This window comes from Schistocerca cancellata, chromosome 5, assembly GCF_023864275.1.
Source record: "Schistocerca cancellata isolate TAMUIC-IGC-003103 chromosome 5, iqSchCanc2.1, whole genome shotgun sequence".
NCBI classification, from domain to species: domain Eukaryota; kingdom Metazoa; phylum Arthropoda; class Insecta; order Orthoptera; family Acrididae; genus Schistocerca; species Schistocerca cancellata.
The window spans coordinates 582889831-582905306 of NC_064630.1; the positions used below are offsets into that span (position 1 = coordinate 582889831).

Here is a 15476-nt window from a genome sequence, read left to right on the forward strand (position 1 = left end):
ACGTCCCAAAGAAGGTCTTTTCTTACAGTTTCACACGGTTGTGTGAACATGCTTGTATTGTAGAGGCTATGTAGAACACCTGAAGCATTAAAACCACCATATTATCTTTTCTCTATTATTTATTAATCCAGACTCCAAACTTTTTAAAATGACAGGGCACATATTAAAATTGAATTTCACAGTCTACATGTCGAAGTTATTTAAGCTCTTGATCTTGCTATACTTTCAGTTTCATAAAAAATTAAAATTCTACATTTTGACCTAAAAACAAAAAGTTATGGTTTATAAGGGTCACGACCTGGTCTCAAGCAAAACTGTAATGACAAAGCCACAAGAGAGAGAAAATTAATTCAACTTCTTGGAAAATATTTTCTCCTTCACAAACACAACACAACACATCAAAGAAAATAGAAACATTCAATTAACTGCATGGAATCATAAACAAATCATCGAGGAGAGAAACATTAACAACATTCCATAAAACAATAACAAAGGCAGCATCTTCCATACAATTAGCAACAAGACACTGACAATAACAGATGGAAATCGACACACAATTTATGCTGCAAAGATCAAATTTTTTTAAAGGGTTATCAGGCAGAAGAAACAACACAACAATCAGATAAGAATATAGTATTTATGAACACATTAAGGAGTATAGAAACAGAAAGAAGTAAAATCACAAGAATACCAGAAGAAGAAGAAGAAGAAGAAGAAGAATTATCAGATCAGTTAATGGTTATGACAGTCATCGACCAAACTCTAGGAGCCTTCCATAAGTGATGTTTGAAAGGCTCATTTGTCATTCCATATCTTTTTCAAATTGTGGAAAATAATTAAAAAAACTGTACCCGTCATTGGAAAATCTCCTGAACAGAACTCCATTAATTCATCCATATTTTTCTGGGTGTCAAATGTACCAGCTAGGAAAAGTTTCTTACAGCCTTCTTGAGAAGGTGCAACATGCGGAATACCAAATATTGATGAGGCAGCACATGTTGTAATGTCTGAACCTTCCAGCAGCTGGAAATAATAATAATAATAATAATAATAATAATAATAATAATAATAACAATAATGATGATGACAATAATAATAACAACAACAACCACAACAGCAGCAATAATAATTTGAAAAGTCAATCAATGTAATACATTGTTTATCTCTGTTAGCAAAATATGGGTGTGAAGTCTCATGGCTAGTAGATTCCTTTAGCAAATACACTTGGATAGAATAATAAACTTAAAGCTTTGGTCCGATTTTGTCCCTCAGTTTACTTTTGCAGCAATGTAACAAAGGAGACGATCAGTTAAGGGTTCTAGCTATACCTAATACTCGTGTAATGGTGCTTAAATATGTACCTTATTAATTCTCAACTCCATAAAAGTATGGTACAACTGTGGTTAATCAAACTAAGGAGGGAAAGGGGGGGGGGGGGGATGGAGCCATTAAGACAATTTTTTTTTGTTAAACCACAAACATATAATATGTTCTACAGTATTTTCTTTTGAATTACAGTACATATTTTTGAAAGGTTTTGAAGGGGAAAAATTGTTTCTCCAATTTCTTGCAAATTGTCCGCAACAACCCATTCATCCACCATGCACGTATCAGGGTCATTTATTTACTTCAAAATAAACCCTTAAGCATGTCTTTCTGTCTTTTAAATTTCTTTCTGCCATAATATGTATACATATAGTTCTCAGTCACCCAAAAGTGTCTCACATCTGATCCACTTTCTTTGTATTTGGGAGACCTGGTATACTATATTAGTTTCATTCTCATGTGCTTGCAATGCCATTTCCTGTCATCATCAGTGGGAACCCAGGTGATCATTTTTCAGTCCATGTCAGACCTCATCACAGTTCTTTCTGAAGCCAGCCCCTTAACACAAGTAGAACAATCATTCAAATGTCCAAGTGTTGAATTTTTAGCCTATTCCAATGTAGTGAGAAAGCAGCCAACAATGCAAGGACTGTTGAAAGGAATGCCATTTCCTTCTTCCTATCTTTGAACTGACTTACCCAACCATTTATAGAGGGACCTATAGTTTAACATGGATTCTGGACCTGACACCAACTTGGCATTTTTCACATCAACAAACATTGCTGGAGGTGAAAGAAATGGTAAATGACAACTGATCTCTATTTCAATCCTTGGTGTTTGAGCAGCTTAGTAGTTTTATCGGTTGATAAACGGGGACATTATAGTCATGTCTTACCAAGAATGCAGTGACTACCAGTAAGGACACTATCTTCTACGTATTTCTGCTTATCAGCTGTTCAAAAGTAATCCAACAAACAAAGTGAACAGAATGACAGCAGAAAAAGACATCACTCATAGATATGGGGCATAAAGTCAATACATACATTGTTTGGACTTCAGACTCTTCAACAAATGCTTGTATTTTAGCCACACTGTATGCAAAAATGGTACTGTGGCAGAACAAAATCCTGCAATGGTCAATTTTTTCTCCACTGCTGGATCCTTTCAAAACAACTATGTCGGAATAAAACAGTATACCAATCCATGGTAACTATTTCTTCTCCTTTTTTGCATAAGCGCCATTAGGAAGACCCAGATGCAAGGTTGTTTCTTGACTTGAGGACTAAAATTGGTTCGGGAAATTTTAGTATCAGTTATGATGTTATGTGCAGCACAAAGTGATAGTAAGGATAAAAAAAAGGCATTATTTTCTTTTCCAAATTTTGCAATATTTTTCTTGCTACTACCACTGCACCTCAGTGGCGGGATGTAGGTTACACAAGAGGCTCTGCAGCACTGGGGATGAATCCGACACTTCACTCCATTGAGCTAGGGACGCTATCCATGGGGCTGTTGAGCAAGTAACGCTTTCAGAAGGTTCAAAGCCAAGCAATGGGAGAGCATAGATTGGTCACGTGAGGTGTGTGGACTGGCTGGCGAGACAATAGCCGCAGCAGTGGATCATTCTTTGTCTAGCAGCCCTTCTACCCTACAGACGTGTCCGCCTGCTCCTTCCATTGAGGGCAAAATGCTCCATTGAGGGCAAAATGCTCTCCACTGCTACGCACAGTGCTCTGCACAATCATAGCAGATGACAAACCAAATGTACCCCATAGAATAGGAGGAGGAGATAAAAATCTCCATTTTCTGGTAACTCCCTTTTTCATTACATATGCAATAGTGAATAGTATCAGTCCTGAATGCACACTTATGCTCCTTAACCCATCCTGACAACTATAGCTAAATACTGATTGAGACCCAAAAGAATTACGCCCCTTGATATATTTTTGTAGAACACCAAATGTAAAATCTCCTTCCTCCGGGAAGGTGATAAGATTCTAACAGATTGCAGGCTTTCCTGACTTAAGAAGCAGTCACAAATCCAATTCTGTGAGAACAATGAACATGCTGATTATGTGCAGAAGGCACTCTCTTCAATCTTTTCCAGACATGAGGTCTAGTTTCTTCAATAGTGGGTGCTGTTCCATGTTGACTGATTTCCATCTTCAAGATAATTACCTCCAATCAAAGGCTATGACCATAGAGAACAAAACTCCAAATGCAATTTTTCAATGAAATTTTTTATGCACTTCATTGCATAAAAATGCTCCCTTTTAAGATTTAATGACTGATAATGAATATCATACCAAGCATGACAACACAGGCCTTTTCACCACTTCTAACAGCCATGTGTTAAAATTAAAACGTGTGTTTTTTAGAAATTCTTTTACAGCTGAACAGTGTGCACTATACTAATAAATGACATAATTTAGGTAAGTCAAAGAAAGAGGATTTATCAACAAGCATCAATATTTGTGTCCTGTTGCCTGACACTCTTCTTCCCCCACAACAGGCAGGCTTCAGGCAAGAACATTCAACAATGGATCACATCAGCAGACTTGTCAGCACCACAACCGAAGTGCTAAACAGAGGAGACTGTGTTTTGACAGTGTTCCTGGATATTGATTTCCTCTGCACGTTGTGCACTTCATCTGCTCAACCAATAGATTGGCAGTACGATCACTATGTGAACTATCCAGCAAATTTAGCCCGCAGCAGAAGTACGAGGCCTATGCTGAAAGTTTTTAGCAGAATGTGTGAAAAAAAAATTATTTGCAAAAAAAGTTTACAACTTTTCAAAAGACTCTCCATTAGCATGTATACATTTTTCCATTCTCTGAAACCACTTAGAAAATGTGTCAGTCCAAGCTTCTTTTGTGATGTCACTTAGTGCACTCTCGTACACTGCAATGGCCTCTTCATCTGATGAAAACCGCTGCCCTTGAACAGAAAGAAGTCACAGGGGGCCAGGTCAGGTGAATAGGGGGGATGGGGCAACACACACACTTTTTCCTTCTCCAGAAAGTCCATCGTTCTGGCAGCAATGTGCGCAGATGCATTGTTGTGATGCAGCAGAAGGTGCCCACTCTTGACTTTGGATGCTGTGACTTCCATGTGGCGATGACTTTTGGAAGACAATCGTTCACGTACCATTCAGCATTGACTGTACGACATGTGTCCAATCTCACAGAGGTGAGATGCCCGATCTTTGTGAAAATATTTGCCACCATCTTTTTTCCAGAGCTCCGACTTCGAACTTTTCGGGGTAGTTCCTCCTCTGGAAAGCACTACACAGAAGACCGTCTCTTCGTTTCAGGGTCATAACGGCAGACCCACGTTTCATCACCTGTGACGATATTGTAGGTGTCTTGGGACTTCCCTCCATTGAATTTTTCGAGCATGAAACGACACAAGTCCACTCTCGCCTCATTTTGGCTTTCTGTCAGGGAATGTGGCACCCGACGGGCACATCTCTTAGTAAGGCCTAAGTGACTGAACAATGGTCTGTGCTGCTGTTGATCCAATATTTAGCGTCCCTTCAATGTCGCAAAATGTAAGATGTGGATCTTCTTTGATCATTTTCCTCACAGCATCAATGTTTTCAGGAGTCACAGCTGTTGCTGGCCGACCGGGACGAGGTTATCTTTAATTGACGGCCGACCTTCGAAAACTCGCGAAACCAATTTCCAACTGTGGCCGTAGAAGGGGAAGCTTCACCAAAAACACGCAGCAAAGAAGAATGGCATTCTTCGGCACTTACACACTTTTTATAATCGTAAAAAATCATGGCGCGAAAGTCGCGGAGCGACAGCTCCATCCTGCACCGTCTGACTCAGCACTGCCTGTGCTTTCTTACCACGCTGTGGGGGGATCACCGCCAGCCAGGGGCTGCGCGCGCACGTCCCAAGGTCCGAAAACATTGCTCTTTCGAATGAAAACAACCCCATTGTCCTCCGCCTTACGGTTTACGGGCTGCTAAAAACTTTCGGCATAGCCCTCGTAGCACAAGATGCCATCCTCTTGGCCGAACACTACAGCATCCACATGGCAGACATCCCGCGCCACATTAGATGGGGTGAATACTTCACTCTTTATGTGGACAACACCACCTACTGGTGTATGGCTCCATATGTGCAAGGTGCGAGAACTTTAGCAGTTATATACATTCTCAACATTGAGCAATGGAGGCTGTTAATGTTCAGGCACTGAAACCTTATGCAAAGTGGAAGGTTTAAAATAGATGATCTATCTGTGACAACTCAGCAGTAAAGCATGGACCCAATCTGAAGTACAAAATATCTAGTAATAGTACTCAATCATGCCATGCCCTGGAAACATCATACGGATGCAATCATCAGGAAGACAAAACAGAGGATGAAACTAGTAAAAATGCTATAGATTCGGCAGTGCCAACCCAGAATCGGTGATCCACATGCACAAAACTTTCAGAACGCCCTTACTGGAGTACAGTACCTGCCTATGGACAGCATCAAAAGCCCAATACGAAATAGTAGCAGCCATAACATTCACGGCTAAACTTCACCACACCGAAGCAAATGACACCATTTACACTAATCAACACATGACCAATACTAGAAGAAAATCACAATGACAGCAGGAGATTATGGACTGACTAAAGCTAGTAAGAAAGGTTTAATAAAAGACTTTACCTGCAAGTCAATTTAAGAATTTAACATTATCCAGCTCCAAGTACCCTTACCCTTATGATTCCATAGCTTTCTCAATCCAAAGGACATTTCCAAAAAACAATGAAATAATCGAACATGTAAGAAGGAGAAGACTACAGCAACATGAACTGCACAAACCTTATCCCACTATCCCAAAATCCACCATAACAGTCATAGGACAGTGAAGTGAAGTGTGATATTCCAACTAATTATCTCTTAACTGTAGGTAGAAAACAATCCATCCCATAACCCCAAAGCCAACTCAGACACACCTATGACAGTGATCTGTAGTTTAACATTGAAAATGGCTATCTATATTCATAAGTAGAAAATACACAAACCAAGTATACAGAACAGAACTAGGATGCTTCAGTAACATGGGAACTACAATCAATTTCAAGCATTCGCAACTACAGAGAACTTGAAAACAAGTAGGGACAGTTTCATACCAATGACAAACAAAATACATCATGACAACAGAAAGGTCATAGCAACCAAAATCCCATCCCAGCTGGGGTTTTCTCTGGTGGTTTTCCCTAGTCGTAAGGTGAATACTGGGATGTGAAACTCCACCAGGCAGAGATAAATATCAAACAAAATGGCATGAGCCAAAGACAGACAAGCAAATTACGCAAATTACTTAAAAATAAATAGCGCCCCAACATAACACCACTAAGGGACGCGAGTCCTATATAGCTGCCATCACCTGTAAGCAAGTGGCAGTCCTTTCAATTGTAAATTTAAATAAATAAAGTAAAATAAAATTTGAAATCTCAGTTTCTTTCCTCAGCATATTTCACAACATATTTGTCAACATGGATGATACCTACACAATTAATATCAGCTAATGTGCTGTTGTGTTCCTGTAGTCATACTAGAAAAAGGACTTTTTTGATGGAACTGAAATGGGGAAAAAATAAATTCATACTTTTTGTGGAATGATTCATTAGTAAAGAGCCATTATGCCAATATAATTTGGTTACACGTCTTGTAACTAGAGACTTTCAAGTCTGCAAGGATATTTCCAAATTTGAAGCAGCATCATAAGCCTTCAGACTAATCTGATGTGACCCATCATGATTTCCTGTCCGGAGCCAATCTTGTTATTGCAAGCTGCTCAACTTCTTCAACATATCTTTATGACAAAAAGTCATTTTAATGAATTCAAATGTCATACGATTGTATTATAATTTCTAACAACTGCACAGTGTTTTGACATTGGGATATCTTTTATCAACAAATACATAAATTTCAGCTTACAACTTACCCAAAGTGTTCTACAAATAAATGGAGCAACCCCAATTAGAATCTTTTAGCATGTTTTAATTCTACACCTACATCCATATTCTGCAAGCCACCTTATGGCATGTGGCAGACAGTACTTTGTTTAACTGTTTATCTCCCCCTTCTCCCGTCCCAGTTGCGAATGGTCTGCGGGAAGAGCGAGTGCTGATAAGCCTTTGTGTGGGCTCAGATGTCCCTAATTTTCTCTTCTTGATCTTTCTGCAAGATAAACATACGAGGAAGCAATATCTCGGCTGACTCCTCAAGGAATGTACACTCTCAAAACTTCAATGGAAAACCATACCATGGTGCAAAATGCCTCTCTTGCTGTGTCTGCCACTGGAGTAGGCTGGGCATCTCTGTGATGCTTCTTCATTTTCTAAATAAACTTGTAGTGAAACATGCTGCTCTTCTTTAGGTCTTCTCTATTTCCTCTATCAATATTATCTAGTCCCGGACTGCCACACAATATTCGAGTCATGGCTGAACGATGGTTTTGTAAGTTACTTTCTTTGTTGATGGTCTACACTTCCTGAAGATTCTTTCAATGAATGTGTCTGGCATCACTCTTACCCGAAATTACTTTAATGTGGTCATTCCACTTTAAATAGCTCTATACGCATACTCCTACAAATTTTATGGAGATAACTGTATCCAGTGTTTACGCATCATTGTAAGAAGCAGTGCCTCAGTGGCTATTCACTCAAACAGAGTGAATGCGCTAGACAGAACAGTGTGCTATTTATAGCATCAGTCCTGGCGCACACAGCGGATGTGGACTCTTATCAGCTCCGCAATCGCGCCGGAAGCGAGTTTTTGAGCAACACACTCCTAGTAATACTAGGTAGTGTGTTGCTGCGGACCGGCGGGCGACTCAAATCATGGCGCGCATTCAAATGCGGACAACACGGGCAGTTTTCACGAGTTTTTGCAACAAAGGACAAAAAATCCCATAAGAATAACATTACCGGAAGCGAGTTTTCCAGCAACACGGATTAAGTAAATATACTGAACGGTATTTAGTTATTGCGGCCCTGAAAAGGGCCGTTTATTGAGAACATTACTTTCAATGATTATATAACGTGCAATCACCAACAATGTGACAATCTTCCAAAGAAGAAGGACCACTTGCCTTCACCCATAAGTGAATGCTACAGTCAGAATTTATCTTACAACGTCTACGGCAAGACAAAGACAAACTCCCATGAGGATAAAGGTAGGAACCCTCATTAGCAATCATAATCTCAGAAACAGGAATAGTCCGGTATGCAAGTGTGTCCTCTGCAGTTCTTCCTGCATTTCACTATAATTTTCTAGCATTGAGACTTCTCTGTGTACAACAGCATCATCCTTTAAAAACTTCTCTGAACCTCTGATGACATTATCTACTAGGTCATTTACACATAGTGAAAACAATGGTCTTATAGCACTTCCCTCGGGAACACCCAAAGTTACTTTGGTCTGTTGAAAATGACACTGTGTTATTTTTGCTAGAAAATCTTCAATTCAATCACATATTTGGTCTGCTATTCCACACGCTCGTATTTTGTTCACTATGTGGCAGTGGTGAACTGTATCAGATGTCTTCCAGAAGTCAAGGAACCTGAGCACCTGTTTCTACCCTTCTGGATCTAGCGAACACACAGAGAGAAATGAGTTTCACAAGATTGTTGTTCTTGAAACCCACGATGATCCATACAGATTTTCAGTCCCCCAAAATGTAACACGCAAGCATAAAACTGTTCAAAGTGCTACAACAGAGTGATGACAGAGACTGTTCTTGAAAATGGGAATGACTTGCACTTTTTCCAATCATCAAGAACACTTCGATCCCCCCCCCCCCATGATGTATGGTACCCTGTTGCCAGAAGAAGAGCTAGTTCTTTCACATAGTCTATGTAGAATCATACTGGTATCCTGTCAGGTCCAGTGTCCCTTCTTCTGTCCAGCGGTTTCAATTGATTTTCTATCCCATGGTCAGTTGTTTCAACATTTGTCATTCCGTTGTTTATGCAACAATTTAAAGGAGGAATTCCAGTACTATCTTCCTCTGTGAAACAGTTTTGGAAAAAGACATTTAATATTTCAGCCTTCTCTCTGTCGTCCTCCATTTCAATGACCGAGTGCCCAGACAGATGGCTTTAATCTGTTTACTGATTTAACATAAGAACAAAACTTAGAATTTTCTGTCAATTTGGTAGACTTATTGTCCAGGATCCCTGATAGCTTGTCAGTTTTCATCTATGTTACGAAAGAGAAATGAATCTCATCTCCAAAGGTCCGCGCTACCTAATATTGCTAGCTGTTCCCTTGCAATTACTCTTATTATTACAAAAAATAAAACAAAAATATTTATCATCTATAAAAGATGACATACCTGCTGACTTACTGACTCCTTTGACAGCATAACTTCTAAGGTAGGTGAAGGAGCATTAACTTTCTCTTGCGTAAGCTGTGAAATCTGCGATTGAGCTCCACCAGGTTGGTAGGGAGGGATAGTAAGGTTTGACACTGTGGAAGTATTGGCATCATCACCTGAAACAGTGAAAAATAATGTGAGAGATAACTACCAAAATAAAATCTGTAATTATAGAATACAATGAAAGCAAGTAGTACGACATCTACATGTCTCTGCTTTGGGTTTTCAGGTACAAAACAGTCATAAAATGTCTTCGACACTTTGTTTGCTGGTGAGACTAAAATATTTGTGACCTTCCACAAAGCACTTAAGGAAAGCAGAAACGATCCAGGAGATAGCTGAAGGCCTGTGCCAACACTACCGGAAACAGAACAACACAAGATTTTTCAGGGAAAATGTAAACAGTTTGGTACAGAAACAAAAGAAATCGGTTGAGTCCTTCTCAGATAGAATCCAAAACATCAATGTGCAAACATTTGTGCTGAGGAGAAATGCAGAAGCTGACGCTGTCACCTTACATGACGCTTAGAATAGGTCTTGTAATGTCTTCTTATGTAATACCCTGTGGACATGTCACAAATGAGTCACGACAGAGAATCCTTATGGTCTGGCCCCAGCTATTAGAACTGCCACACAGCTGAAAGAAATAGATACTGCTACAAGAGGACATAATGACTGTCCAGCCTTTGCCTCTGAAGTCAAATGTTACAGATGTGAACGTCAGCACCATATGCAAAATGTCTTCTCGGAATGTTATGAGTGTAGTCGAGTCAGTCATAAGGCACGAAAATGCAGGAGTCATAGGCAAGGAAAACAGCAACCAAAAAAATGTCCATTAAATGCATACAGTAATGCATCATCCATCAGAAAGCATTCCCAGTAGAACATTATACTGTAGAGGTGTATGTGGAGACCGACAGCTGTTTGTTAGGCTTACCATACAGCAAGGAACATAAATTTTTAATACACACAGATGTGCATGAGTTAGTCATTAACATATCAGCCAACCTTCAAAAAAATCAGGATATTCAGTTTTAAAAATCAGGAGATACAAATGATCGAAAAACAACTCATTTTCAGTATAATCCCGAGACAACTTATGTGAGTATGTCCCTACAATGTGAAAAAGCTAAATAATGCCTAAAAAACACTCATGAAAAAACTGGAACAATGTTAAATGTTGATTCCATGCCTATTATCTGTAGCACAGCCCAGATGATTGGCACTAGTTGGGATGTTTTCTGGATTTTAAATACAAAAGAACTGTTCCCATAAAACAGTGACTGCCACATTCTATAACATAGTTATACTTTTTTTACCACAATGGAAAACAAAAACACCGAATTAAAATACTATGAATATGATGAATAAGGTACACATGAAATAATTGTTAACACAAAAATAAAGCTTTTCTGTGATTCAGGTAACAAACTAACGCTCATCACCAACCACATCCGAGATTTGTACCAATTATAACAACATTGAATAATAAGCAACTTCACTTAAACTCAATGTCAACACACAAACGCATATCCAAACAGAGCACAACACTAAGCAAGATGAGTATATGTTCTACAAAATACACAGGAAAGAAGAAAAATAACAATCTATCTACAGGACATCTGTGACTTCCCCAGTTCCATCAAATTCAATACATATATCACTTAAAAATGACTAATGAGCAAAGGACTTCTGAACATTGGGCATAACAATTGAAACGGCAGTTTTCAAAAAAGATGTTTGATGACAATTAGTTAAAAACTAATAAAAATACTGGAACAATTGGGCGATGGGAGAAAAATTGTAACATCTGTCATCTCCCGCCTACATCAGGAGAACTGACTGGTATAAGTTAGTATGAACCTCTTAGGCAGGAAGGGGCTGGGGTCTCCATATGACAGGTTATGTGGGGTATATGACAATGATGTGAAGTTATTAGGGACGACACTGTTAGACTTAAGCACTGGAGCTAAGGGTTTTCATGAGCACATGGAAGTGTTTCCACATGTTGGTGAAGAGTATTCTGCAATTCTTGGACTGGAATTCCTTGATAAACATCATGCTAAAATTGATCTTTTGTGGTATACAATTGAATCTGATGGAACTTGGTTTCTGCTGGGGACATCAACAGCAAGCAAGGCAATGTCGCAAGGTACACTGATCATGAAGGTGTTGCCAAGTGAACTGTGAAAATGTACACTAAGGAGTGGTTCCCATATAACATATCATCAGGCATGGGAAATTAGTCTGGGTTCCTGTAGATACCAATCTACAAGAGGTATTACGTGTGGTGGTTATACTGGAGAGTAATGAAGAAGTGGATAAAATGCATTATTTTGTGTGCAGAAGTGTGGCGCACATTTGTAATTGTTGTTGTTGTTGTTGTTGTTGTTGTGGTCTTCAGTCCTGAGACTGGTTTGATGCAGCTCTCCATGCTACTCTATCCTGTGCAAGCTTCTTCATCTCCCAGTACCTACTGCAGCCTACATCCTTCGGAATCTGCTTAGTGTATTCATCTCTTGGTCTCCCTCTACGATTTTTACCCTCCATGCTGCCCTCCAATACTAAATTGGCGATCCCTCGATGTCTCAGAACATGTCCTACCAACTGATCCCTTCTTCTAGTCAAGTTGTGCCACAAGCTCCTGTTCTCCCCAATTCTATTCAATACCTCCTCATTAGTTATGTGATCTACCCATCTAATCTTCAGCATTCTTCTGTAGCACCACATTTTGAAAGCTTCTATTCTCTTCTTGTCTAAACTATTTATCGTCCACGTTTCACTTCCATACATGGCTACACTCCATACAAATACTTTCAGAAACGACTTCCTGACACTTAAATCTATACTCGATGTTAACAAATTTTTCTTCTTCAGAAACGCTTTCCTTGCCATTGCCAGTCTACATTTTATATCCTCTCTACTTCGTCCATCATCAGTTATTTTGCTCCCCAAATAGCAAAACTCCTTTACTACTTTAAGTGTCTCATTTCCCAATCTAATTCCCTTAGCATCACCCGACTTAATTCGACTACATTCCATTATCCTCATTTTGCTTTTGTTGATGTTCATCTTATACCCTCCTTTCAAGACACTATCCATTCCGTTCAGCTGCTCTTCTAAGTCCTTTGCTGTCTATGACAGAATTACAATGTCATCGGCGAACCTCAAAGTTATATTTCTTCTCCATGGATTTTAATACCTACTCCGAACTTTTCTTTTGTTTCCTTTATTGCTTGCTCACTATACAGATTGAATAACATCGGGGGATAGGCTACAACCCTGTCTCACTCCCTCCCCAACCACTGCTTCCCTTTCATGTCCCTCAGCTCTTATAACTGCCATCTGCTTTCTGTACAAATTGTAAATAGCCTTTCGCTCCCTGTATTTTACCCCTGCCACCTTTAGAATTTGAAAGAGAGTATTCCAATCAACATTGTCAAAAGCTTTCTCTAAGTCTACAAATGCTAGAAATGTAGGTTTGCCTTTCCTTTAAGATAAGTCGTAAGGTCAGTATTGCCTCACATGTTCCAACATTTCTACGGAATCCAAACTGATCTTCCCCGAGGTCGGCTTCTATCAGTTTTTCCATTCGTCTGTAAAGAATTCGCGTTAGTATTTTGCAGCTGTGACTTATTAAACTGATAGTTCGGTAATTTTCACATCTGTCAACACCTGCTTTCTTTGGGATTGGAATTATTATATTATTCTTAAAGTCTGAGGGTATTTCGCCTGTCTCATACATCTTGCTCACCAGGTGGTAGAGTTTTGTCAGGACTGGCTCGCTCAAGGCTGTCAGTAGTTCTAATGGAATGTTGTCTACTCCCAGGGCCTTGTTTCGACTCAGGTCTTTCAGTGCTCTGTCAAACTCTTCACGCAGTATAATATCTCCCATTTCATCTTCATCTACATCCTCTTCCATTTCCATAATATTGTCCTCAAGTACGTCGCCCTTGTATAGACCCTCTATATACTCCTTCCACCCTTCTGCTTTCCCTTCTTTGCTTAGAACTGGGTTTCCATTTGAGCTCTTAATATTCATACAAGTGGTTCTCTTTTCTCCAAAGGTCTCTTTAATTTTCCTGTAAGCAGTATCTATTTTACCCGTAGTGAAATAAGCCTCTACAGCCTTACATTTGTCCTCTAGCCATCCCTGCTTAGCCATTTTGCACTTCCTGTTGATCTCATTTTTGAGACGTTTGTATTCCTTTTTGCCTGCTTCATTTACTGCATTTTTATATTTTCTCCTTTCATCAATTAAATTCAATATTTCTTCTGTTACCCAAGGGTTTCTACTAGCCCTCATCTTTTTACCTATTTGATCCTCTGCTGGCTTCACTATTTCATCCCTCAAAGCCACCCATTCTTCTTCTACTGTATTTCTTTCGCCCATTCCTGTCAATTGTTCCCTTATGTAACATAAATTGTAATACATTTGTAATATAAATGGTGAATTTATGGTTCCTGTTAGCCTAGACAATGTTGGCGTGGATGAGGCTAGTTTGCCAAAAGGCTCAATGACTGACATTTTAGATTTTATAAGTGACCAAAGCCACAAGCCGCAAGCAAACTGACAGTTCGCAAAAAAGTTAATCATTTAGAAGGGAGTTATTGTAAGCGATGGAAGTTTTACAACTACAAGTCATGGATTTGTTTAATACAGATAGTCCATTAGCAGCAACATCTGTTACACAACAACACTATATACCCAAGGGGAACAATACTCCGGTGTATAGGAAACCATAATATGTCCAAAGGCATCTGGAACTGTTAATGGAGGAATTCAATGATCAGCATCTGGCAGAAGGAAGAATAGAACACTATTACAGTCCCAGAGGGAGGGGGGGGGGGGGGGGGGGGGGGGGGAGCGCAACGGCAACTGTCATCATCCTCAAAAATCATCAGACGGTACGATGAAATACAGATTATGTTGTGATCACCAATACCTGAATGCCAAAACTACCACTGGTGCATATCTCATTCCCAATATTACTGAGACTGGACAGTTTAGGCCAAAGTAGGTATTTTTTCACAATGAAGCAAGTATCATCAGCTTGAAGTAGTCCGAGAAGATAAGTCAAAAACTGTCTTCACAGCACATGGTTTCATTATCAATATCACAGAATGCCATTTGGACTTACGAACACACCAGCTACATTTCAAAGCTAGGGATTTCTCCGTGGCTTTAAGCCTAAGAAATGTGTGGTCTACTTAGAGGATGTCATAGTATTTTCGAAAAATATGGAAAAACATGTGATATCGTTAGAAGAAGTATTTAAAAAAAAGCATGTTTGACATTCAGTGTGGATAAATCCCATTGTACCTTGGACTGGAAGTTAGTGGAGAAGTTATGAAAATCGATCCCTGATTAATATCAGCAGTGCATAACTTAACACCACAAACAACAAAGCAATTGCAATCATTCATTGGCTAATGTAATTATTATCGAAAATTTGTCAAGAACTTCACTGAAATCGCAGAACCACTGAACCACCTGTTAAGAAAGGTGTAAGATTTGAGTATTCGACAGAGTGTCAAAGGGCATTTGAAACACTGAAGAAAGACTGCACATCAGATCCAGTACCGATATTGCCTGATTCTGAGAAAGAACTCATCCTTTCGTGTCACGCCAGCAATAGTGCAGTTGGTGGTATTTTGATTCAAAACATAGATGGTAACGAATACCAAGTGGCTTACGTCACTAAACAAGGTGGGGAAGACCTGTTTTACAACTGAAAAAAGAATGTTAGCAGTTACAG

General features: G+C 39.4%; 1 protein-coding gene across 5 annotated transcripts in view; it reads right to left on the reverse strand.

Moving 5' to 3' along the window:
* LOC126187931 (claspin) overlaps positions 1-15476 on the reverse strand; it is a 188668-nt gene that overhangs the window by 85018 nt on the left and 88174 nt on the right. For all 5 annotated transcript variants that reach the window (XM_049929294.1, XM_049929297.1, XM_049929293.1 and 2 more), the window contains 2 exons: positions 9676-9833; positions 852-1023 (listed from right to left, as the gene is read on the reverse strand). In XM_049929294.1, coding sequence (XP_049785251.1) covers positions 852-1023; positions 9676-9833 — 330 coding nt within the window. The remainder of the gene's footprint in view (positions 1-851; positions 1024-9675; positions 9834-15476) is intronic.